The 27,624-nt window shown below is 45.0% G+C and overlaps 1 protein-coding gene across 7 annotated transcripts in view; it reads right to left on the reverse strand.

Moving 5' to 3' along the window:
- LOC119431172 (uncharacterized) overlaps positions 1 to 27,624 on the reverse strand; it is a 157,191-nt gene that overhangs the window by 98,010 nt on the left and 31,557 nt on the right. For 2 of the 7 annotated variants that reach the window (XM_049657314.1, XM_049657313.1), the window contains exon 2: positions 23,536 to 23,597. The exons of 1 other annotated variant lie outside the window; for it this stretch is intronic. In XM_049657314.1, coding sequence (XP_049513271.1) covers positions 23,536 to 23,597 — 62 coding nt within the window. Of the gene's footprint in view, positions 1 to 15,444; positions 15,572 to 15,606; positions 16,257 to 23,440; positions 23,478 to 23,535; positions 23,598 to 27,624 lie in introns of those variants that run through there. 4 more of the 7 variants (XR_007463980.1, XR_007463978.1, XR_007463977.1 and 1 more) reach the window with 4 other exon arrangements.

The raw sequence follows: 27,624 nt of genomic DNA on the forward strand, positions 1-27,624 counted from the left end.
GTTCCTTTATAACGTTTCTTTAAAAAAAGCCGCGCAAACACCAAATGTATCTACATTTTTAAAAGTCAGGAGACCGCATTCATAATCTGCACCAAACTTTATTTCGTAAACTTGAAAGCAGAGTAGCAAATTCGTTTACGCCTAATTATCACTAACCATTAATTACTTTCACCTCATACTCGATAATTTTCCCAGTAGCAAATTTGTTTACGCATAATTATCAACAACCATCAATTACTTTCACCTCATACTCGATAATTTTCTCATGCTTCTGGAACGCTCCTCGTATTTTTGTCATTTGAAGTCTTCTAATGGCCTTTTCAGCTGAACGAGGGCCTCGGTCAATTTTGAACGTGGATCAAGTGAATTTTCGAATTGGGCAAAGTCAGTTCTGGGGGTGGGCCAGCCAAATTTGGGTGGTGGTCGAAGTCAATTTTTTGGGTGGGGGCCAGGTCGATTTTCATTGACATTAAAACGTGACATTATCACTTGGTCACGGGGGTTTTGGAACCATCGAATGTTAACGCCGGACGGACGCCGGATTTTCCGCTTCATGGGGCATATAATTCTTTCGAATTAAAAGAGCAGAAACCGTCGGGGGATGGTTGCCAAGCCAAGCAATAGGTAGCTTCTCGATACATCTGGGATGCTATTCCTTACATTGACAAATTCCGCCATATTGTCGAAATCGCCATCTTGTCAGCTATGATTGGCTGAGATAGCTCCTACGGCCTCTCTGGTTGGCTCAAAATCCCGTCATTGCAGAATTTGACAGCATGGAAGAATTCGACAACGTCCGAAATAGCGCCGCTGCTGGGATATACTGCACGGACGCTTTTTGGTTAGCTCTGTTGCCTAAATGTTGCCTATGGGTGCTGTAGCCTATTCACTCTAGTTCCACATAGGCTTTACTAAGCAAAACATATTCGCAAACATATTCCACCTACTAAATGGAACCTGCACGGAATAAATGTTTTCAGCCAAGCTTATAGATAGCTTGCACTGACGTCATCCTAGGCGCCATCTTGGTGATCAGCTGCATCAGCTGGCGTCTCGAGCGGCTTCAACACCTTCAGACACAGCCGTTATGTCAGGTGATTGTCCTGAGCTTTCCGTACTCCAAGGAAACATGTTAAAAACGGCAGTGACCATGATACACTGGCGTCCTCCTAGCTTCATTTTGAAGAACCATTGCAATGATAAGCTGCATTTGTGACATCCCCTAAAACATTTCCTTTAGAGTAGAACATCGCTAAACGGAGCCTTAAGGGACCGGAGAAATACGTTTCGATTAAGCGGAGTTCCGCTCACTGAGGATGTGCGGAGGTACCACACTGTACGCCATAAATCCTCTCGACACTATTAGATAGGTTAACACTAAAGAAAGGAATGTAGCGGCTAGTTTGTCCCGTATTTTGTGAGGGATTGACGGTTACTGGATTGATTAGGCTTCTCTTGTATCGGTTTCGAGGAGGTGCAGGCGACATATCAAAAGAAAAATGTAGTTCTCGCTGCTCTAGTTGGTGGCATAGTAACACCCGTGGTCGTGGAGGGAGAGTACGAATTATCGAACGCTTGGCTCTAAGGCGTCCAAAATTTTGAGCCTATTTTGTACGTAAGGCATCCAACATATATATTTGTTTGTATGATAGCTGTCACATTAAAAAGCGGAGATGCCAGTCCATAAAACATTTAGCGGATTGCGGGGTGAACACACACAAACACACACTATTTTTCATTCATTAAAACAGTACAAATTGCTGGCCAGCTAAAGCTTCAGAACACGAAAGGCTTTGGCTGGCAGGCAGCAGTAAACCACTATTTGCGTACTAAATAAAATTAAACATTGATTAAGATGTAACGAGACAGGTTTTCAAACGAAAAAAGAAACACCAATATACAAATTGGAACAGCAAGTCATGTTCAAAGGTATATGATTCATAAGCTGACGCCCATTTCACAACTTTACTTAATGTGAAACTTCAATCTAGCAGAAGAAAGTCGCATGTTTGTTTCAGCAGGCGTGCGTAACCCAAGGATGTTTGTCGTAAACCGACCACCCATATCAACTGGCAACAATTCCGCACAACAAACAGCTTTACTTGTGCGCGGCTAACACTTAGGCTAACAGAGAAAGCAATAACTAAAGGAAGGCATCAACTTCCAAAACGTCGCAGCGACATAGTCATGATCATCAGCAACAACACCAGCAGCAAGATAGCAGTAATTCATTTAGGTGTGGCGACAAGACGCCGACTTGGACAGAGGCCGAGAAATGAAGCCGTTAGCGAAGGTGCGTCGCGCGAGGCGACGCGGGAACAAAAAAAAAAAAAAAAAAAAAATAGCAACGTATAGGCGGCGGCCACAGGTTTGGCGACGTGAAAGAAAGCTCCGGCATTAAAGGAGCACCGCGCGACTTCGCCCTGCCACGATAAAAGCACGCATAATAATAATCTCCTAATGGCTACGGCGTTGAAAGACGCGAGAACGCATATAGAAAGGGCAGAGCGCAAATTAAAGCAGTTATAAAGAATAGCGAAACAGATACCTTCGGGCGCCGCGTAAGTTATGTGCTTATGAGGGTCGTGACGCTTTCTTTCTTTCTTTCTTTCTTTCTTTCTTTCTTTCTTTCTTTCTTTCTTTCTTTCTTTCATCTGCGACCTTAGCGTACACGGCGGCGGGTTGACCTTCGCCAGCTTTCAGCTCTCCGACCGTTTTTGTTGTTTGTTTTCATTTTATCTCGTTCTACGCTTACCTTTTTAATTGTGTTTTTCATGCTCTCCCATTTGTTTCTGCCTTTCTTTATCGTTTTTTACCGTGGCTCGGCGCTTACTCGCTCGTCACCCAATTCCATTTTCATGACCTCCCCTTTCTTTCAGCATGTTCAACCTCGCGTGAAGCTTTTATTTTCAATTGGCTTTCCCCCCCAAAAAAGATATAAATAGATGAACGGGAAGTAAGAAAAAAGAAAGATAAACTAGAACGAAGAAAAAAAAAGAGGAAGTGGTAGGCACGTGTAGGCAATGAGGCTATAGGTAAGTTTAGCTCATGGTAGTGTCGTCTACTGCTCATGCTGCTTCATGGGCCTTGTTGTTGTCACAAATATTGTTATTGTTTTCTGCGGTTGTTTGCTTCGTCGTCTATGTAGTAGTGTTAGTTATATTAATTGTGTTAGTTATAAGTTAAGTGTTAGTTATAATTAATCGCACTCGTTTAAAGGCATATTTCTGAAGAATGTTTTTTGATAACAGCGGTTTATACTAAGTTTTTTGAGGACAGCGGTTTATACTTTCACAATTCACGTTTTCCTTCGTTTATTTCTTCGCATTTTCTAGCACGCGGAAACGAGATTTCGTTAGTACATCTTGTGCGCGTGCGCTATCCTGTAGTACGGCGTTCCAAGGTGACGCCATAGAGAGCGCATCAGAATCCTTCAGCTTTGTTGAAACCGCGATCGGTCATCATTTTAAAGGACACATTGCTGCTAAATTGAACTGCATTTTCTCGTCAGCAGTACACATACGCATACACACAAACACACATGCATACATATATACAGGGTGTCCCACATAACTTGTGCAAAAGATTAAAAATATGCGAGGGTCACGTAGCTGGACAGGGGCAAAGGCAATGTCGTTTGCCGTCGCTTTGAGCAAGTCAGACTGCTTTTTCGCTAGTGCTCGCGTGAGTTCAAGAATGCACAACACTATTCGCGACGTTCGTGCAATGTGACTGCACAAAGTTTCGGCGGCAACATCTACAACAGATAGAATCGGCGACAACATTCGAGAACGTTCCGACACAGAAAGGCGCGTTTTGCGCTGAGAGATAGCTTCTAACATTTCCTAGCCAGTGAAAAGCGGCCATCGGATAACTGATGAAAAAGTATACGCGTCAATATTCGTTAAAAAAAAAAACGTAACTTATCAAGTGCAACCTATATGAACCGAGCGTGGGCTCTTTCTTCACAGGAGCGTCTTGCCACTGATGATGATGATGATGATGATGATACTGATTTGATCAATATTAAAAGCGATATTGATTAGATCACTATCATCATAGAGCTTTAGAATTGGGGACCCAGGACTTTGGGTCTCAAAGCCGGGCTGGGTAGGCTGCTTTTGGGTTTAAAGGAGCAGCCGAGATTGGGAATTGGGTCAAACGCAAACAGCGTAGGGTCGAGCGATCGGGACACCGCAGTAGGGAAAACAAAAACGATGCTTAAAAACAAAAAACAAAAAAGCAGTGATGATTGACGCCTGAGAGATAACCGCGTTGGATAGCTGCAGCTCGTACGGTTCTCTTGGCTACATCGCGATTTCTCGTCGCCCGCGAGGGCGACCCAAGACAGCTTGGGGACCCAGGCTAGTTTTCAATTTTTGGGGCTTGGGTCAACGCGAACGCAAGGACCCAAGACTGGCTCGGGTTCTGCGCAAAGCGCACTTGCGGCCCGCAATTTTCCCGGGTCCCCAAGCCGCTTGGGTCCCCATTTCTTAAACTCTCTAATGTCGTTTCACACAAATTCTCACTACGCTATTGGAGCGCGCCATCTAAGCCTTAACGCCACAACACAAGTCTGGTGCAGAGAATACGACTCGGGTGCGGCACTGACACGACGCTACGCTAACCTTGTCGGTAGTAAGAGTGGCCCAAATTGCGACCACTACAACGTATATACACGCGAGGCACTAGCGCGCCCATTCCGCGTCTTCCCAACGTACACGACTTAACGACAGTCTTTAGCCACGCTCTCTGGCAAACATCAGTGCCAGATTATTCTCGGAGCATTCTCGGAGATTCGGGGCCCTTGGCCCCACCCCGCGGGATGTTGTACACGAACAGTACGGGCCATAGCGCCATTTCTGCGCGACACAGGACATGACCACTCAAGGCTGCGATTTCAATTAAGCTGTCGTGTTGAGCAACGTTCATTCGCATCCTTATTTTTTGTCATCGTCATCCTCCATCCCTCTTTCGTTCCCTTTTGACCCCTTCCCCAGCGCAGAGTCGCTGGTACGACCGAATAAGCTCAGGTCGCCCTAGCTGCCTTCCCACAAATACATTTCCTCCTCCCGCCACTGAGTAGAGAGAGAGAGAGAGAAAATGATTAATGAAAGGCAGGGAGCGTAACCAGGACTGAGCCCGGTTGGCTACCCTACACTGGGTGAAGGGAAAAGGGGAGAGAAAGATTAAGAGCAGAATAGAAAGTCCGCAAGTGGGACGTGCTTAGAGGAACTTACCGGGAACAGTACGGAGAACGTACGCCTGAAGAACATTCTCAAATGAAAACAAGGACGACATCGTCAGTTAGCTGGCGCGAAAATTGAGGTCAAAACGGGACGAAGGCACGGGTCCGTTACCCTTCGCGCACTCGTTTGGGAAACGCGCCCGCGCTTGCTGTAACAACGCGCCGCCGATGCATGACGCAAGAACTCACCGGTGTGACGGCCTTGATGCGCGAAGCAGCAAACACTCGCACACCCCGCGCGGCCTTGATCCACAAAGAGACGAACGACGTGTCGTCTGTGCGCCTCCGTCGACAACAAAAGGTGTCAAAGCTGCTTGTCACACTCCCGGTACGTGTGCGGGACCGAGTTTCTCGCTCGCGCTAAGTGCGGGGGACGGGACAAATTTTTTTGTGGTGCAGCGTTTTTCTCGGGTGTTGCCGAGCCGCCGCACGCAAAGTGCTCCGCAGCGGCTGCGGAGCACTTCCGGTCGCACGTCTTGACTGACGAATGCATCGATGAAGAAAGTGCGCCATTTTTTTTCTACTCGCCTAATTACGACTAACTCATTTTATTTCGTTAGTTTGGATGCAAGAAAAGAGCAGGAAACGTCTATGACATGACTGTTGCGTCGGTTTTGCACATTACGGGGAATTATTAACTGTGTTTTATAAACTGTGCCCATGAAGACAAAAAAAGCTGCGAGAGGCTGAGGTTTGATGTATGTATGTGTATGTATGTATGTATGTATGTATGTATGTATGTATGTATGTATGTATGTATGTATGTATGTATGTATGTATGTATGTATGTATGTATGTATGTATGTATGTATGTATGTATGTATGTATGTATGTATGTATGTATGTATGTATGTATGTATGTATGTATGTATGTATACCCGCCGTGGTTGCTCAGTGGCTATGGTGTTGGGCTGCTGAGCACGAGGTCGCGGGATCGAATCCCGGCCGCGGCGGCCGCATTTCGATGGGGGCGAAATGCGAAAACACCCGTGTACTTATATTTAGGTGCACGCTAAAGAACCCCAGGTGGTCCAAATTTCCGGATTCCCCCACTACCGCGTGCCTCATAATCAGATCGTGGTTTTGGCACGTAAAACCCCATGATTTCATTTCATGAATGTATGTATGTATGCATGCGTGTGTGTGCGTTTGCGCAGGAGTGCAATAATAACAATGTCCTGTCAAAGTCCTCAAGTACGTGCTAAACTTATTAAGCTATGGCAGTTAGGGGATCGAATTTGATCTGCAAAACAGTGCACAAGGAATTTTTAGAAAGGTTGCAGAAATAATATTTCTGTAATAGTCCTTATCAGACATTCTTTAACCTTCTTTATTTCAGTGAACTGCGTCTCTTGTTTCCATGACAACAGGACGAGGTTCTCTAGTGGGGCCTATCCAGAATCAATCAATTCTTTTTTCTTTCTATTCTTTTTTCTTTGAAAGAGTGCCGATTTGTCGTTAGTTGCGTAAGTTGCCGAACGCGAAATGTCACAGCCTATTTTTTTACTTGCAATAAATGTTGATGAAAAACGGCCTTGAGAGTTTCGAAACCGACTGTATAACTCCCAGTATGCAGTAACTTCCGTCGTCCTAAGAAAGGCTTTCGCGGCGGCGAGTCTTTCCGCAATCTAATACCGCAATCAGGACAAAAGCACCCCCTTCTTCGCGTTTTAAGAGAATATATATATATATATATATATATATATAATGAACATTGCAAGTGTGATGTGCGAGACCACGGTTCCAGTATCTCGCCCGACGAGAAAGCTTCCGCCTTTCTGGTTTAGAGCGGTGCGGAGCGGCAGCCTTTCATTTTAAAACGACAGATACTAAGCAGTGCAGAAGGCGATCTTCAGTTCCTTCACCACCATAGGCACTGCGTTGCGCTCTATCGGTCATACCGATCAAGAGCTGGTGCGCATTGGTGAAAGAAACGCCAAGGTTCAAGCGGCAAAGTACCGTTTCTTCAACTTCGGGGAAAACCAGATAACAGGTGCAGTGGCATAGATGGATCCAGTGCTGCCGACGACGGTGAGTAATGTCAGGTTTGTGCCACTTCTGTAATGCCAAATCTCGTGCTAGCTTTCTGAAATGTTCAGCGACCCCTCTCTGCATTTCCTATCATTAAACTTTACCCTCTCTCCCAGTGTAGAAATCTGTGGTAGGAATTTACGAGGTAATTACAAAAATGTTTGACTCTGACGGTCTCTGTACCACAGGCGTGGGTTTTTATTATTATTAATATTACTTTATTTTTTAAGTAAAGAATCATCAGCACACGTTCACTTGCGAGACGTATTGTGGACTGAAGAAGGGAATTTTTCGCAGTTGCCCTATAGTGCAGTGTACAATTGTCGAACGTGAATGGTATTTATTGCGTAGATGAACTCAAAATGTCCGCTGCCTCCTTGAAAAACGCCTACTTTGACTAAGAAATTAAAAAAAGAAAAGTGCAACAACGAGAAAATTAATTAGAGGATGAATGATGGGCTTCAAATATACTGCTTCTAAGAATCATCTTATGGAAGCGAAAGTGATAAACTAGATCAACGAAACAAAGTGATACGTCTATTTCCTCAAAAGGAAACATCAATATTGCTTATATGCTGCGATCGTACGTCTTCGTCTCACACTACTCAAAGAATGGCTTATGTAATACCACCGGTATTTTTTACATAATATAAATATCAGCGCATTCTTCCTTGCGGTATAGTTTAGGATTGTTTTCTTTCCGAAGAAGAATAGCGAAACCTCAGGAAATGCGCGATATGCATGACGCTATCAAACTGTTGAAAGAATAGCACCAGGAGGGGGTGTGATTGTTCAGCGAATTTAGTATGACTTGGACTGCTAACGAAGCAACTGTGATATCACCGCGATACGATTTAAATGTCACAAAACTTCAGGACTTAGCTGCAGCGCCCAAATTATCAAGCGGCCCAAGGTCGTTGTACTGCCGTTAGTTAAGGAGAAACGTGAATGACCTGACCTGCGATCTTACGCAAGGAAACGGATTGGAGCACGAATTCATTACATCCGTAGAGATCGGCAGAGCGGGAATGCACCTTGTTAGCCAGCCTTTCCGATTTGTTACAGAACCGCTGCCGATGTTCGCAAAGAGCACGGCGCGTTTCGCAACCTTTTCAGTTGCGTAACGAATTAGGGGGAACTGAGTCGGAAACACACGACGACTGCGGAGTTGCGCGTACAATTGAGCGAACAAGATATACGATATCGATGAGCTGCATACGGACGGGAACTATTTCGCAAAGCTGTCTCGATCGCTACGAGAAAGTACTGTAATTGGAAGGAGTTGCCAGAGACGTAGTTGCAAACATTGTGCTAACCAACGCTATATTCGCGGGGGTTGCGGGTAATACGAGAATTTGGTGAAGAGCACAAACAGTCGTGCCAACAAGGATATGACACTTTGACCTGGCACCCGACAAGAGCCTCATTTTACTCGTATTGACCTTTTCGCGGCGATCCCGTGGGCCCTGCCATGTTTGATCACGTGGTGACGGGTCCGTTGCTTGCCTCAGCCGCCTCCGTTGCCTCCGTGTTTACAATGGATGTACACGAAGCCCAGTGCGGCTCAGGAAACCTAAGTTTTGGGAGATATCGAAGACGCTGACTGGGTGGAAGACACGAATGCTCTGGCCATTGCTTCAAAGGAGATGTAAAATTGCTTTCGGAGCTCATTACGCTTTATCTAAACGGCGCAAGCAGCGTATATGTCGCTTGCTCGAAAAGCGAGGATAAAATGTATTCCAAGTTATGCAAGCTTTCCGCTTATGAATTGAATCAGGTTCAGTGTGTTTTGTTCTTTGTTTTTTATTTGGAATAATACTTTGAAGCAGCGGATTCTCACGTTCCTGACTCAGTGCAGTTCGTCAGCGCGGTCATATCTGATTATTTGCTGCCTAGTCGTTCGCAGGTTTTGCTGAATTGCAATATATTTGTTCTTGCTGCCCGCAAGGCTTAGAACGCAGCCGCTCTGCACTTTGTAGTAGATTACATAAAAGATGTATTATCGCTATAGTAACTCGCTTACTCATGTAGACCATCGCGGAACATTCAGCTTCGACCATTCGTGTGCTGTCGGTGTAGTCGCTGTCACTCACGCTTTGGCGCATATAATCAAGTGTGCGCCCATTCACTCATTCTTGACACGCTGGCGAAAGATTGGGCGTAAGTGTTCGTGCCAGTTGGGGTAGATGTGTGTAGATAATGTGCGCGAAATCTACTATGACAGGAAGCAGCGCTACTCCCTTTGTCATTGTTTAACGAGCGGCGTTCTCTCTTGCCGACATTCCGGGGTTGAGGTCTTTCTTTGGAGGTTAGCGATAGAACGCTGGCGGAAGAGTGATTTTTTTCTATCCACGAGGGAAGTTGCATCCAGAAGGCCCGGCAACACACTCTGTCCGTATGTAGCAAATGTAGCAACGGTCCGTGAGCTTCGTCACACGTATTCATGTCATTCCTTGATATGCCAGTGACTATTTTTGCAGCCAACTACTGCAGGTGTCTTCAATCCACCGCTCCACATTTTGCAGCATGAATGGAGCACTTTGAGTGAGCGAAAACCCAGTTACATTTCTGACAGGTGATCGCACAGAAACAGGGCAGAAGTGGTAATTGTTTTGTATTAGTGCGCTTTCGCTGATGCAACGTGCGGCCCACAGCCGAAAGCGCCTTAAGTTAGCAGTCGGGTCATAAAAGTTGAAGGTTCATTTTGACCTTTCGACTAATACGCCACAAGAGGCTTGAATGAGTGCTTAGAATGCTCGTCATGGTCTTGTAGGTGCAGGGAATTGAGGCGATTAAGGCAGCGGACCACCCGGTCTCAGACCCTGAGACCGAAACAGAGCGTGTACCAGGTTAGCTTGCCCTTTGGGAATCAGTGGCCCGCCCTGGATACTGAGACAGAACAGGGCAAAGCACAGGCTGACTCCCCTTTGGGCAGCATGTGAGAATTAAGCTTGTCACCTGCAATACCCCATCCCCCGGAAAGTGGGTTGGTCAAACATCGGTTGGCACAACCCGCTATAGCAAAAAAAAAAAAAAAAAAAGCGGCAGAACCCATCTCACGGTGACTGTCGATGGTAATGCGTTAGCGTTGAATCAATATTGCGACACAACGTAATCCCAACGTCGAAACGGGTTATGTATGAGGCAGCGGGACTTCTCTTCCGCGCCTCCCTAAGAACGTGGTGTCATCTAGCGCCGCCGCCGCGAAGCCTCTGCATGGCCTCCGAAATGCATGGCGCGCTGGTGCATGCGAACGCTGAGAAACGCGTCCTGCGGAAACCGGGCTCCTCTCTAGCGCTTCTTTCTGGACACCGTGCGCCATCTAGTGGCACTGACGCGAAGTCCACGCGTGGCCTCCGAGAGCGGCGCGCCGGTGCCTTCGAACGTAGTAAACGGCATTGCATGTAGGCTCCCTATTCGAACGCTTAGTTACCTCGCTTGCCGCACACTCAGTGGCACATACTCGGTGACCCAAGTTGGTGAGAGGGTCATTTTAAGAGCGGCACATATGAAGCGCATTGATGAAGCAGTTCGCTAAAGCGTTGGCGTGAAAGGTGTTCCATGAAAAGCAGCGCATAACCAGTGCATTTGTGGCGCATTATGCTAGTGCGTCGGGTTGATATCCTCGAGGAACCCTTGTGGCGGGTTTGATTCCGCTCAGCATCGGAGAAATTAAAGGGATCTTTTTTCGGTCATTGTAGAAGAGGCACGTATATAGTTGCCCAAGTTGGCGTCATAGACGGTCATTGAAGAGCGGCGCACACTTACTGGCATTATAGTCCGTGACCCAAGAGACCATCAAATGGGTTGATTGACGGCCGGCACCTATGTGACCGCTTGTGATGAATTGAACGATGAACGCTTCATTGCGTGTGTACCCGTGCGAAGTGTGAACTTCTCTCTTACTTCTCAACTTTCAGTCCCCCATTACCCCTTTCCCAGTGCAGTGTAGCTTACCGGACTCAGCCGGGTTGCCTGCCTACCGGGCTTTCCGCCTTTTGCTTATCATTTTCTTTCTCTTTTGCGAGTCATCGTAATGGAAGATCAATTGAGTTTAGGTTTAGTGTATAGTCAGTCACGTCGCGTTTCTTCATAAAATGATCTGAATCAACGACTCTGACCGCATGCATAATGTGATTATTTGCTGCAGCCATTACCAGGAACGTGAAACTATTTCTTCGCAATTGCTGACTCAACGCGGCGAGTAGAACAGCTTGCCGAACGTGTCAGTGCGCTTTATGAAGTGGTCCTATGTAGCAACTCTGTAATCTGTAGAAAAGTGGCGACAAGCTGGACAAACAGAGGGTTCAATAGACCAGCAGCTAAACGAGCGTGTCTCTTCTTCTGGTCTGTGCTGGACAAAGCTGCCAAAAGCAAGTCGACTGCACAAATGTCAACACTTTGACTGAAGGGGCTAAAAGAAAAAAAAATCTGCGAGATCGTGTGCACTTTTTAAAACCAAACGTGCAGAAGATGGTTTTTCTGAAACGGTGAAATAATGGTTTCGCGATAACAGCTTCCGACATGCTTGGCATGCCAACGGGAAAATATTCATCTGCGGAGAAGACCCTGAGTTTGCGCATGTGATCAGCGGCGCGCGTGAACTCGCTGAATTGACCGCGGTTTTGAGACTAGTCTCATGCGTGAAACAATGGCTGAAATATTGTTAACACCAGTAGACACCAGTTGGCCTTCGACATTCGTAGCGCACTACCATGCGAGTGGTTAAATCGGTACATCGGCGTTGACGTGCTCTTACTTCAACGTAAAATTTCTCTGCATAAACGCAATTGCAGCTTCTGTTATATTCATCATTTAAGGGCAATTTTGATGTCAGAGAAGAGAGTAACGGGCCACGCTTATAGACGCCAACATCTCCTTCAGTACAGTTAATAATTATTAAAAAATACATTGTTGAATTATAAGTTTGACTTTCCCGGGTTAAAAAAAAAAACATTTGCTACGATATCTGCGTCGTGGCCAAAGTGATGACTTTTATTCGCCGTCATTCTCGACGTTTGTAGTAAGCAACATACTGTGGTGCTTGTGCATGCTGGGAAGTTTGAATGCGAGTTTTTGCAGGAGCTTTGGTATTTGTCGGCAGACGCTGCGGTACTGTCTACAATAGCTAATCATACCGCTTACTCTGTGTTCTACAGGCCACACAAAGGTGCAATTGGTTTATTTTCGAATTTATTGAGTTATACCTTTCGTTACATTCCCAACTATGCACGGGGGTCATTATAGCAGTGCTTTCATCATAGATAAGTTGTATCTTGCTATTAACACTGTCATTTTTAATGTTCTGTTGATAAGTCATCACTTCAGAATTGCCCCTCATTTGCCAACTCGTATACAGTTGAATATGAAAACGCCGTTCGACCTATTCGTTACTAACCTCATGTCTTTACGTTAAAGGCGCCTTTGTGTCATTGCGCCTTTGTGTTGTAACACATTCAGCAGTCAGATGCTGGAGTCATAAGTGGGCCATACAAGTATTTATTCTCCGAGACAGCGCAACCAAAGAAATAAATGCATACTACTTTAGTTTAATGTATTATAACTGTTGATATTAAAAAAAAAGTCCTGGGAGAAATCTCGTATGCTATACCGTCAGGTGACGTATTTGGCAAAAGCTGACACTGGCAAAGCCTATACGTGCTACTTCTTGAGAAATTATGTCATATTTACAGAAAACTCCTCCCTTTATAAAGAGAAACAAAATTCAAACACAAGACAGCCTTCAATATCGAAAGAAGTGTCTGTCCGTATCAGGGAAATAACAACAATAACAAAAGATAGGTTGTAGAAGACATTCAATATGCCTAACTATGTCAAAGTATTTCAGCGCTTCAATACAGAGGTAACTTAAATAATGACCTAAAATGTGAGGAGCAATTATATTAAAGGATCACGACGTCCAAATAAATCACCTGGTAAGGTGTGAGCAAAGGTTTCGCCTGACTTAGTTTTTGTTGAGAACAACCATGTTGGTAAGATTATCCATTAATGACCAAGAGAACAAAAGAACACCAGTGAATATCTGGTTTTTGCCTTTATTTACATTTTAGTAGAGAAGCTCATGCGTCGTCTGTTCTTCATGAAATGCCTATTGACGTAGGTCTAACATAAGTTTTTCTTGACCTAATCTGGTAAAAGAAAATCATCTAGAAGTTTTCCTCATTTTTAAACAGTACGTCGTGCTGTTTTAATGAGGTGCACGCTCGCCCTGTTAACCCCTTCCCGTATGTTACCGCGATTTCGGGACATACCAGATCATAAATAAAAACGGGACGCTCTCGCGACGGTTTTTAATGTGACAAAAAACATCTCGGCGTGTCGCTATGTCTGACTCAAAAAGCAATGATCTTGCAAATAGTTTCCAACGAGGATGAGCACCCGAAGAAGCTCGAGTGCCAATATTTATCAATGTGTCAAGTTAGTAACACGCGAATCTGTGTAATACTGACTTTTTTACAGGTTTCCATATGATTCGAAACATTTAGGTTTGACAAGTCAAACGTTGTACAGTGCGAAGACTTGCTGCATTCATGCGTTCTAGCCTGTTTCTTCAGTTTTTAATGATGATCCCACAAATTTCACTCAGGTGCAGCAAATCGCGTAAGGCTAACTTTGATATCTTAAACGCGCATAATAGTATCTTTAAGTGCAACTGGGATCTTTTGCTTCTGGCACAAAAACGAAATTTCATGCTATGCCAAGGCTGTACACGTCATACGTTTCATGTTCACTACACACATATCTTTTAGCGGTGTCACGTGCTTCATATGTGCGGACAATAATTTTTATCCACCAGCTTGGTCTTTGAATAGACTGCGCTATTCTACAAACCAGATAAAAGCAAATTCATCTAGAAACCACGACATTTTCGTCAGCCACACGAAGAGAAAAAGTTGTGCTTTATAAAATAAAAATCGGGAATGATTTTGGTAACTATAGGTCAATTAGCATTACCATCCGTAAAGAACTGTCCCGCCTGAACTGATATCTGTCGAGAATAGATCTGCCCATGATTGACGGGCTGCCGCATGCCTTGTTCAGAGCAGCCGCATGTAGTGTTTTGTTACCTTCATGTTTTTTTCCTCCCCTTTGCGACGTTTCAATTTAATAAATGTTTTCCATCACTTTTCAACCTGTCAGTTCACAGTCGGCGTTTATGTTGGCATTTTCGTTCCTGTCATGCCCATGTCTTTTTCGCCAAGCCTTTCATATCAGTTAGTCAGCATGTGATTCTAAAGGATTCGAAGAAGGTCTACTAAAACGAACAGAAAGGTTTCACAGGCTCAACGATATATTTATTGTTAGCCAGCATGGATTTAGAAAGCAGCAGTCTAGAGAGCTTGCTCAACTTCATTATAAATGCAATTCTGGGGTACTTTCTAGATACCAACGTTGGCAAGAATTCTGGTTAATTTCGCGAAAGCATCTGTCAATACCGCATAGCGTTCGGTTTAAAATAAAATTCGAACTAGTATGGTATGAGAGGACATGAGTTCACATTTGACATACAGTCGCGTTTGTAAAATGGAAAGTAATACATCGAAACTGACAATTTCAATTTAATGTGCATAATATTAAATTTCGCACATTTTAGGAGGGACAAAGAACACACAGTTCCGAGCCTTTAACTGCTGTCGCAAAGAGGATTAAGTGCTGTTATCATGATGTCACGAGATCACTTGCGAGATAAGGGTTCCTAATATATTACGTCATATATAATTTCAGTGACATATAGCTTTCCGCCCTAGCTTTCAGACTAACAGCAGAGAAGCAAATTTGGTATCGGCACGTCTGTGTTTTCACTTCTTGACTTCTAGAACGTTTGCGCTGTCAAACATTCAAAGCAAAGCCTCACTGCCCCGTTCTTTAAAAGCTGATATACGGACGAATACTTCATGCTATCAATATTGCGCACTTAGGGAAAAGAGCTGCGCATTGAACTTTGAAACATAAATGGTTTGTACTCGCGCTTTAATCACTTCAACGAAGAAAACAATGAAGACCCTTCAAGAAAGTTTGAGAAAACAAAAAGGCACGCAACATGCTTGATATAGAGAACAGGACTTGTTGTTGTCCAAGAATCAGTAAAACGCAGACGCGCTGCTTGCTAGGTGGCAGACAACGAAGCGCTAAAATCCACTCACCGTTTCAAACACCGTTATTCGTGGAACTTGAAACCGAAAATGCACACTTTGATTGACGAAATGGTAGAAGCTTTGAAATGTTTTTGATGTCAAACGGCAACGAAGCGTGCTAAAGCGGGGGAGAAAGGGGCGAGGGTGAAACAGAGCAGTGGTACCACTCACCGGTTGGCTGCTCCGAAAGCGAACAAGTAGCAACAGGCGGAGACGTCACTTGCGTCGTAGTTCCGTTCCCGGATCAACGCTGCACACACCGCCGGCGCGCCCGTCCGCGCTGGCTCTAAGCACAGCAGCGCATGCATTGGATTCGGTGGCAGCGAGTAAAAAAAAAAAAAAAATTCCGACAACTCAAACGCCAGCGCCCTCGCGCGGCGCCGGCAGCGCACGCCGGACGCGTCTCTATCGTCTGCCGCCGCTTTGCTGTCGTCTGCAAACGGCGGCGTGCCGTTCCGGCGCGCGCGCGCTCGAGCGATCGTCTGCACCGGCGTCGCCGGTAGTGTGCTGCTGCTGCTGCTGATCCTGCTGCGGCGTCGTCTGCTAGCGTCGTCTGCTCGCGTTGTCCGAGCGATCGTCTGCACCGGCGACGCCGGTAGCCTGCTGCTGCTGCTGCTCCTGCTCCGGCGTCGTCTGCTAGCGTCGTCTGCTCTGGTCGTCTGCTCGCGTCGTCCGCTAACATCAGCCGCACAAAATCCGCGCTTCTGCGCACGCTTTTCTGGACTACCGGCGCGGCGCCATCCGGTTTGTTGGGTTCCGTTGTTCCGGGCTCCCACCGCTGCCACCACGTTAAGAGGAAGCTTTAGCTCGGGTCCAACCCCTACGTGGCTTATTCAAATACATGTAAAACGCAGAAACCCTTTTCCGAGAGAACCCCTTGACCGATTTTAATGAAATTTGTTGCATTTGAGAGGGAAAGTTAAATATAGGGACTGTTTCAAGCGAAATTACGATTTAGGGCCTGCATTTTGTTCAAAGAAATTTGAAACATTCCCAAGTTCGAAAGAAATGGGAGCACGAAGTTTACAAATTAAGAGCTCTGCATCAAGAACAAATATCGCGGTTCTGTAAACGGCACCCATTAGATCATTCAAAGCAGACAAATTCGATATGTCAATTTACATCTTGCGTGAAATCGTTACGTGTTGTACAAGGATTCTGCAAAAGCTGTATTTTCATATTACTAAGCTTTTTGAGATTCATGTGCTTGTCCGAGAAGCCCGCGATTCATCAATTTTGTCAGCTTTAGATGTACTATGAGATGCAATGCATATAATTATGATATCATTTTTTATTGCTGAGTGACAGAGTTGTAAACACGATAGCTTCGTTTTCTAAAGATCAGATATTTTGACAATTGTTAATAAAACATTGACGACCTAAATCGAAAATTCGAAACGAGCAGTCACTAGAGTTTAATTTTTTCTTTTATATACAACAAATCTCGTCAAATTTGGTGCAGTAGTTGCCGAGAAAAACGAATTCTCCTTTCACATGTAAGTAGTACGTATTATAGATAGGAGCATCCGAGCTAAAGCTTCCTCTTAAAGGCTGATTCACACTAGGCCGACACGACACCGATATTGGTCTGCCGACTGTTGGCGACAGGCAAGTTCAACGCTGGTCTAGGAGCTTCGGGCGAGGGTCGGGCTTCGGTCAGGACCGTAATAGGCCCCCGTTAAGGTATTCGCAACTTCGCATTCGCGAAAATTGCAGCTTTTACAAAATTCTGGGTCATTGGCACCTGTCGGCCACGGCGCCGTAGTGATACACTTCACCGATTAGTGTACGTTAGCGGTGCCGCTCAGTCTGTGGGAAAATGATCCCAGTTGCCAACCGCGCCCATCTACGCCCCACTTTTTCCGTCTCCGTGACACTAGGAAACTCAGGTCGACGTAGTTCCTAGGCTATTAATGCGAACGCATTACATGTGCTATGAGACAGAAAAGCCTGCGTTGTCCTCTACGAGTGGTAACAAACACCATCGTCATAAATGACGTCATCAGCGTCTTGTGTGACGTCAGTAGTTATGCATAATAAAAGTTAGACCAAGTTGGAGTAAGGTGACTTAAGGTGGAGTAAAGTGAATTAAGGTGAAGTAAAGTGAATAAAGGTCAATTAAAGTGGGTTAAGGTGAAATAAAGTGGGTTAAGGTGGATTAAAGTGAATTAAGGTAGGTCCAAATTACAGAAAGGTGGCTTAAGGTGGATCAAGGTAGAGCTGTGAAGGACACGTGACAACGTATGCGGTCACGTATCATGAACGTAGTCAATTAATTGAAGAGTCATAACGATTTCGAATTCAAATCACGTAAGGATACTTAAGTAACTGCCATTTCTTAATACTTCGAATTTCTCGAAGTGAGCTTCACGCTACTACTACAAGTTTCGCGCCAGACTACAAGGGGGAAGCTCATTAACCGGGTGTGTAGTGGGCGAACGACGAATTTCATGCGGACGAGTCGTCACGGAATCAAAACGAAATGACGATGAATGAAAAAATTGAATTAAATTCACGGGTTCTGTCTGCCAGAACTACTTATTTTTTCTTTCTGGGGTTTTACGTGCCAAAACAAGTTCTGATTTTGAGGCACGCCGTAGTGGAGGTCTCCAGATAAATTTTGACCACCCGGGGTTCTTTAACGTGCACTACAACGCAAGAACACAGCGTTTTTGCATTTCGCCTCCATCGAAATGCGGCTACGATGTGATTATGAGGCACGCCGTAGGGGCGGATGCCGAATTAATTTTGACCACATGGGTTCTTTGACGTGAACCTTAAGTCAATGCACACAAGTGTTTTTGCATTTCACCATCATCGAAATGCGGACGACGAAGCAGACAGATTTATCACGGTGTCATCCGCACCAAACAGAATGCACAAGGGGACAAAGAACAGCGCTAGACAGATATTTACTAGAAAACGGAGTTAAATATTTCATCGCGATGACTAGATCGGAACACCTAATTAAGTATTAGACGGCTCGCAGAAACGAAATGGTACAGAAATTTTGAGAATTGTCTGCTAATGCGTAAGCATTCTTTGGCTCGGCTGCTACTTCGCTTTTCCTTACTTATTTAGCTAGCTTATGCAGTGGCGTAGCTAGGTCTTCTGGCACCCGGGACCCATAGGTGGCACCCGGGCCCCACCCGGGGCCCATGGGCCCGACGCGAGCGACGGGTGCGCTCGTTGAGCGCCCACAGGGGGATCTCGCTCTCTTGTTGCTGTTCGTCTGCGCAGCGCGGACTGAACGAAGCCAGATCGCTAGACTTTATGTTTACCGACGCCCGCTCCGAGCTTGAGCGCACTGCGCCGCACATGAAACGTTCCGCTAAGGCGAGTAGTATAGCGACCACTTAGCGAATTAAAGTTTTGAGCCCGCACATTTGTGCAGTCATTACGTAGGATGTTGATAAAGCTGCAGCCGACAATTCTGCGGCACTACGCAACTGGTACATCGGGCACGTAAGGTCGGGCTGCTGGTTACCGGAGCATTCTTTACCATTTACGCCCTGTCAAGCTGGTGGAAAGAAGGGGGTCTTCAGACATAGATGACACCCCCCCCCCCCTCCAACTGGCACCTGGCACCCCCCACCCGTTGCTACGCCACTGAGCTTATGCATGTCTACCCATCGTTACCAGTCATCTGCTATTACACTGTTGTAACGAATATGTGTTAACTTCCTTATTTTCTTTTTTTTTGTGGCTACCTTGACTCGGCGACGGCGACATTACCATTTTTTTCTTCCTAGCAGTACCAATCATCTAGTATTACACAAATACACCGATTACAAGTGTTAGCCTGACCACATATGCATTTATTTAGCAGATATAAGGCGTCACGGGACGCACATATATCTTGCTGGGGTACTCGCCAAATAATGTTTACGTGCGCTACGGTCTATGGTTCGAATCTCGGTCAGAAGAATTATTTTTCTAACGCTACTAATAATCTATGAGAATATTATAACGATCACACGTGTTAGCTTGACCAATTATGCATTTATTTTGCTGAGATAAGGCGTTACGGGACGAACAGATTTTCCTGGGGTATTCGCCAAAGAATGCTTGCGCATTTAAAAAGTACCTAGTTTATCTTCAGTTGTAAAAGTATTCTTTGTAATAGCAGCAGAAAGCGCAAATCGCAAGAAATTTCAGTGCAGCTGGTTTTATGTTTCAAGAAAAGAAGAGATGGTTAAAGCAATGTCTTTGGAGAATCTTTTGTTTCTGCACAGAAATATTTAGAATTTTCAAGGCTCTGAATAATATGCTACCTAGCATTGCCTTACCTGTGGAGATGTTAAAACAAAGATGATCAGGAAACACATTTTAAACACCTTCGTTCAGGCAATGAAATAATTCAATAACGCCTGTACCAAGTAAGTTCTATAATCTGTGTTAAAAATCATCCTGGATACTATAGCGCGAAAGTGCAGCTCGTTACTGATTTCCGTTTAATGGCTTCATTTCTTCAAGCGAGTTGAATAATGTGCCGCACATTTTTTCACAGTTAGTCCAACATAATTGAATTCAAACTTTTAGGTTTTCTTAGGATACATGTTACAATCTAACGCGGCTGCTGCAAAACCTTGCAGCGTTGGTGAACGGAATGTAGAAAATTAAACATAACGCTGAAAAAGAAAAGTTAATCTCTCCATGCAATTTCCTTTCGAACGAAGTTCTTTGCAGGTTAAATGACGTGGTCCTCGTGTTCATTGGCACAAGAACGTGAAAAAGCGCGAATTGGACATGGACGAAAAAAAAAGGCACACATATACACACATACACAGACGCTGCTCTACTGCGGCAATTAGAGCAACGGTAGCGCAATAGTCACGAAGCAGGTTGAGGACAGAGCCCGCTGTACCAGAAATAAAATTCACCAGAGTGGCAGTTTGGGCACGTTGTTAATCGATAAGAACGTTAAAAAAGCGCTAACTGAACGTAGGCGAAAAAGGACACACACACACACACACACACACACACACACACACACACACACACACACACACACACACACACACACACACACACACACACACACACACACACGCACACGCACACGCACACACACACACACAGGCAACTTCGTGTTCATGTAATCGTACAAATTTTCGTTCCTGATGTTTTTCTTTGCCGTATTTGTGAACTTCCGAAGACTTTTCTTCTTTCCACCCATTGTATTGAGTTTATCGTCGGTTTCTGAATGAATGAGTCAATGAATTATACTTTTACTTCTAAACATAAACAAGGGTGTTACGGAGTAAAAGCTGCATATAATGCAGCTCGACAGAGCTCAGGCCGCCATGCAATTCGGCGGTGAGTGTGAAAGAGCTAGCACCCACAGGCAAGAGCAATATGTGAAAAAGGAAGACAAATATAGCAAACATTTAACAAAAAATAACCTTCACGCTAAAAAAATGTCACAGTTTCGCCCTAAGGGCGAAGCAATGAATGCGGTAGCAACACAGCAATGTCATACGAAGTAAGGTGAGCGACTTTGGTAGCATTATGAATTGTAGTAAACATGAGCTGATTAAGTAATCAGGTGTGCTGCGGCGTAAGTAGACCGTCATGAAGAGAGACTCGATGATCACGAGAAGGCGCGTGTGAAACGGTGGTGTTGATGAGAAGCGCTTCCCGTGGGCAGCGCGTGCGAAGGGACACACCTGTAGCGCTGCACTGCCGATCCGGGCAGCATTGCATGTGTAGCGTGCGTTGGAAAATGTGGCCCGACTATTAATAACTGAATGAACAAGCGTGGTTTGAGCGCGCACAAACAAACATGAATATATCACACTGAATGACTGCAGACAACGACTGTCAAAACGCTGGCAGCAAGCGCAAACGCCGCAGCGGCGAAGGTACGTGCGGTCTATCGCTTCAACGGAAACTGTGCGGCGAATGCACGGCGCATAAAGGTCAGAGCCATGGGGAGATAAGAGACGGTGCGGGCGGAGGGACGAGCGCGGTTGTTGGCAGAGAGGAAGTGCGCCCCCCCCCCCCCCCCCCTCCCTCCGCTCCCTCCGGCGCTGGCTTCCCGCTTCCTTGCTTGCGCGTGGGAGATTGAGCGCGTTCGTTCTCCGTGACAGCGCGCGTCCCCGCACGCTTCCGCTCGGGCATACGGCGCGCGGCAAAGATTTTATCTATAGGTAACCTCACGGCGATGGCGACGGCGACGGCGACGCCGACGGCAGAAATCCGGTGGAAGTGTCCATATAATTGCTATCGCAATAAAATACAGGAAATGTAACACATAGATTGTATACATGACACACAGAAGTACAAAAGAAAACGCACAAGGAGACAACGATTTATATAAAAACTACGAAAATAAAAATGTTAAAACATTATCGATGCACGTCACCAAGAAAAACTGGTCGCTCATACAACACTGGGAACGAACTCGAAAGAAGATAACACAATAGATAAGTGCCAGCGCAACAAACGCGCAAGATAGATAGCCTGAAAAATGGCACTACGGCTCATATCGATGGCATAAAAGATATACACAAAAATGTTCGCTTAGACATCAGTTTAGGCATTTGTGACAAGTACCGCATAACGATTTATGAGTGTTGCTATCAGGAACCATAGCCACTGGTTACCGTATCTTGTGCGGCAGAGCCATACATGTCGGGCATCCTGTTTTCTAGTGTAGTGCTTGAAATGTCCGTGTGCTAAATTAAACAAGCAAACGTAATGGTTGTTGTTGGTTTTTATGGCTAACCCATACGGGGCGCAGGACAGCCGAAAAGAGTAAATAGATTTGATCTGTAATATTAGAAAGATAGAAAAACAGTGAGACGTATGGCCACATTTGCGATGGGGCGAAGGGCACACTTTTGAGATGCGAACAATTGGACTTTTTTGTCATTTTTTCAGGGGTTATGGCGTGTCCAGACTAGATAGCAGCAGCTACAGGCTACCTTTAGCTTGGTGGCTTCCATTTAAATAAATGGGAATGAAGAAATTTTCTCGGCAAACACTGCTCCAAATATGATGTGATTTGTTGCATTTAAAAGAAAAGGTTAAAATGGAGTGACCATTGAAGGCGGATTTTGTATTTAGGCGGTCAATGTTTTTATAAAAATTGTCTAAAGTCGCAAATTTTCAGGAAACGATACTATCAAGTTTATATCTCTGTAACTCTGCAATGAAAAACGATACAATTCTGTAATTTGCACCTAATAGTACATTTAAAGCGGACAAAATCTCTTTTTATGCATGGATCTTCAACACACCATTAATAGGTGGGTAAGACTTTTGCAAAACCTTTGTAAACATTGCAACAAATTCATGTAAGATGGAAATTAAAACATCACATTTGTTCTCTGTGGATTTTCTAACGAATGCAGTTTACAGAGCTGACGTATGTGCTTCTTGCGTCAAATTTCTTTAAAAATCGGCCAGAGGGCCATCTCAGAAACGCCCTTCTGCGTTTTACATGTATTTGAAAAGGCGGCATTGAAGGTGGGCCCGAACTAAAGGTTTCTCTTAAGTAAAGATAAAAATAAAAATATGTATAATACGTTTAACGCTAGTTTTCAGAATGTAGCGGTACCTATTAGGCAGTCCAGCGACAAGGTTCAACTTCTCGCAGACTTTAGCAACGTGCTGAGACATCTCTGAAAGGTTAACACGGAGTGCCCTACTTTCGCTAACAATATTGATCGCATCATTTTCGAGGCGTAATGTGTGTGTTTCGTTTAATGTGGTAATGTGGGTGTTCTGAGAAAAAAAAAAACAGGTCGAGTTTTGGTCGTATTCCTTCTCAACTGGTTTCCCTCGGATCACTCTTCTCTTACTTTCTGATGATTGCGAGTTGTCTATAATTGTACTTCTAATTACTCTGTACTTAGTTACGAACTTCCTCGACTACTTGGCCATTCTATGTGCTCGCTACCGAGTGTACCACAGTACGACCTCTCCAATTCAAGAACAGATTGCTCTTGAACGCCCCTCCTTGGTGTTTCAAAAGACAAAAAGCTGCTTGGAAACACACCTTGACTACAGTGCGTCCAAGTAGACATTCAGAGCACCTTGTTATCAAATTTTCACTCGACCTCGAAGTGTGTTATTTAAGTGCAGTTGACTTACCGATGGGTGTTGCTGCAATTCACTTTCTTGGAAAGACTTGCTTGAAAATTTCCCAGGAATATCTGAGGATGAAGGAGGAAGTGGAATACAGCTATAGTGGAACTTAGAGGTCATGCCAGAAGTGTAGAAATGAGTAATGGTGCCAATGCTTACTTTTGTATACGCCATTCTGCATTTAAGATGAGAGATTGCGATGTGAGGGGATGTTAACCGAATGTCGGTGGGCCGATTGGCATTGGGGGTGCAAAGTAAAAGCACAAATGAAATACTGCAGAGTGCCATGGCTTGGGCATCTTTCGTAGTCAGAGAAGTACAGGAGTTTTGAAGTTAGTTGTTGAAAATTAGTTCTGAAGAAAGACTCGGGTACATGGATGAAAAATTCGGGTGGCTAATGTGCCGTAATGTTTGTGCCGCAAACGCGTGGACGCGGGATGGAAGACAAGGTCAAGGAAGTTGGCAACTATGTAAAGGGTGATTGGAAGTGTAAATAGACAGCACGGAGTCATCAAAATGAAAGTGAGAGAAACAGAAACGGTAAATTTTGTGCAAAGGATTGGAAACAAGAATGCCTATGGAGATTTGCAAAGAAGGTAAAAGCAGGAACGAAAATACGTACAACATCATGGGCCCGACTTGTTACTGCAAGGCCCGAGAACAAATGCATACAGGAGTAAATATTCGTAGCAGAATAAAAGATGTGTCTGATGTAGAAAAAATCTGTAGACAACTACCAAATCTTGTGAGGGAATGGAATTCAATGCAGATGGAAGCCCGAACGTGGTCTGCAGTCGTGATAAGCACGACGCGTTTGAAGTATTGGTAGAAAAAAAAAGACGGAACAGATGGAGACGGGGTCGTTAGCGCCATAGGTAACTTTACACGATAAAGTAGCAATAGGAAAAATGCTAGAATGCATTAGGTGTAGAAAAACCTCATTAGCTCAAGCAGGCTAGGTGGCTATATTTGTCGCCATCCCGTTTTAAACAGCATAGCAGTAGAAATAATCTTTATTGAGTTGGAGCGTCGAGAGGAAAAATGCTTTAGAATACGGAGGTTGCCTCTTGGGTCGGCAGACCTCTAGACTTGTCATTTATACGCAATAGGTGACGGAGCTCTCGGTCACGTGTTCAATACTGCGCTAATACAATGCCACAAGTCAAATACTATGCCCACAATAACATCGAAAGCCCTATTGGTTTTTAGTACTGAACAAATCTCCGCGCCAGATACTTCCTCGAAAGAGCTCCAACTTCAAAAGCACGTCAGATTTGAATGCTGATTTCAGCTATAGCATAATAGCTATTGCCTATTAGCTGTAAACGCCGCGCCTGTAACTAAACTCTTATATCTTCTCTTTATTAATTGGGAACCGTCACTGCAGACGTTCTTTTTTCCATGACATGATATGTCGTCGTAACCTTCTCACCGCACGTCAGAGTAGAATAGAAGCATACATGTGCATCTCTAAAAAAATGGACATTGGCATCTCCTTAGATACTTTAAACAAATAAACACGCGCTAATACAAGCTGGCGGCAAGCTCTGAACATTATGCAGATGTTTACTGCTACGGCTAAATTAATCAGTCGCTGCCACTAGTGCGTACGCTCAGATTTGTCTCCCTTTTGGGCACAGGGCTGATTTCATTCGCTACTAAACAGGCTCAAGTAAGTGTCAACGTACCTTGACTGCACTAATAGCAATTAGTGTAAATCCCCTCCCCATTTAGTGGCTCGAAGCGAACTTATATCCCTGCTAATAATGTGCGAGTGAGCCTTAATCTGCCTTAACTCTTTCAGTGAGCGCCGGTTCAAGTGACCTCGTCGTTGCAAGTCCCCGGTCCGCATGCAAGGATAATTGAATTTCTTTCTTGCTATCTGTATGTAACGTATAACGCAGTCTGCATTTTAGCTACGACAAAGAGGGATGGGCACCAGATGCGAAAATATGTGAGAAGCTCTGAATGTTTATCGCTGAGAGGCCGTAAGTGCACTGATGATAATGCAATATGAAATAGCGCATCAAGTTGTCTGCTCGTCTGCGTTTACGGTTATTGCCTTCAAGCGCTTATAGAAATCGACCGTGTAAGTGTCTGTTGCTGTTCAGGATAGTGAGGATTTTACCAAAGCGATGACTGAAAGGTGTGTAGGGACCAAGGGGGGACCCCCAGTTTGCAAAAGCAGCACAACCCGCACACAGCACGCACACAACACCACACACACAAGTACACACACACACAAGTACACACACACACACACACACACACACACACACACACAACACACACCACACACACCACACACACAACACACACACACACAAACACACACAACCACACACACACCCACACACACACACACACACACACACACACACACCACACAACACCATAACGCACATACACAGAATAATGATCAAAAGAGACAGTGGGTTCACAGGATGACGAAGACAAAATGATCAACAGCGCTGTGAAACAGCCGCTCCTCGTTGAAATGTTGGCTCATTCCTGATGCTTCGCCCTCTGGTGAAACACTAGAAAAAAGTATGCACTCACAGAGACGCCATAGACGGTAGTGATACACACAAATACAAATAAAGACATACACACACTGACACAGGCAAGCAAGCGCAGCTACTGTGAAAAGTCAAGAGAGTGCCGATGAAAAGCCAATTAGGAGGAATCTATAGGAACAAGGCATATTGCTTGCTAGCTTATCAGCGCCTCCTGAAGTATATGCAAATGAGTTCCCGACTTCAAGGAAAACCAGTGGTATCCTAACGCATCTCGATTTAAGTTGTCATACATGATACTTCAAAGGTGCCCTGCAGACTTTTATTCTTTTATTCGTTTGTTTTATTTTTTAATTGTTTTTGTGCAACCTAATCTGCGAGGCGCAGCCGAGAGCATACTGTGAACTTGCGCTGCTCTTAAAGGCTGGATTCTTGCTAGAGCTAGAAATTTGAAACGATTTGCCGCAACAAATGCGAGAGCATAACGCGAAGCAACCTAAACAAGCACTTGCTCCTGGGCCAGCCGTTTCATACTGAATCACGTTGCTATAGTATTGCGCAACCCTAACCATCGTCAACATGCAATAACAGCGCTGACAAAAGGACTGCCGGAAGATACAACATGGCCAATCGCAACAGTCATGTTGCCTGCGCTGTTTTAGAATGCCGGTATTCAACCAACTAGCCCTAATTAGCATTCTTCAAGGTATCGCGTGCGCTCTGAGCGATACTGCCAGTAACAGCAGCATGTGCTACGCGGCACAGATAGTGCTATGACCGCTGAGCCACGACCACCTTCGGATGGTTTTAATTGCTTCTCTACTATCGGCCGAACAAGTGTACAGCCGGTAACAAACAAATGGGACGAGAGTGACACGACATACTCGCTAATGGAAAGGCCAGCTAATTGCGATACGAGAGCAAAACTACTCCCGCTAGACTTTGATTAATCACTGTATACTCGGTCGCACCAATTGCGTGCACTGCGGCGAATGCTACGGATTGCATTCAGCCACTCAGGAAAGAGATCGCGAAACAGTCCTCTCCGTTAATCGCAGCAGGCCACTGTTTTCGCCATGCCGACTGAATGGAAGCTTTAGCGCGGATTGATTAGTATCGTGCAGCTGTCGAGCTCTCGTCTTTTTATAAAATACGCAGACCCTACTAGTTACAAAGTTGCTGACACGACTCCTAACCTCAACTTCAATTGCGCGGTTTAGCGAAGAAAAACATAAACCGCAGTGGGCACAAAGCGCAGCCAGAAAGCGTTTTACGGGTCAAGGCGATTAACGACTAACGCGCGTTTCACAGACCGCAGACCAGAACGCCCAACTATTTTCACGTGTCCTGTTTTTTTTCTTAGTCGCCGAAACTGGTGCACATAGGGGAGAAGAGCGGACACAACGAGCCAGTTTATATGCGATGCACGTGCCGTATTTAGCGTTTTGTGGCTGTACACTGGCGATAACACCACGCGACTTGGGAATCGCTATGTGTGGGGTGCGAGGTATTAGGAGTGCCGGGCGCTATCTCTGCTGGCTATGTTGGACGGTCCAGGTGTCGCAGGTGGCCGAAAACC

This window comes from Dermacentor silvarum, chromosome 10, assembly GCF_013339745.2.
Source record: "Dermacentor silvarum isolate Dsil-2018 chromosome 10, BIME_Dsil_1.4, whole genome shotgun sequence".
In the NCBI taxonomy this organism is placed as follows: Eukaryota; Metazoa; Arthropoda; class Arachnida; order Ixodida; family Ixodidae; genus Dermacentor; species Dermacentor silvarum.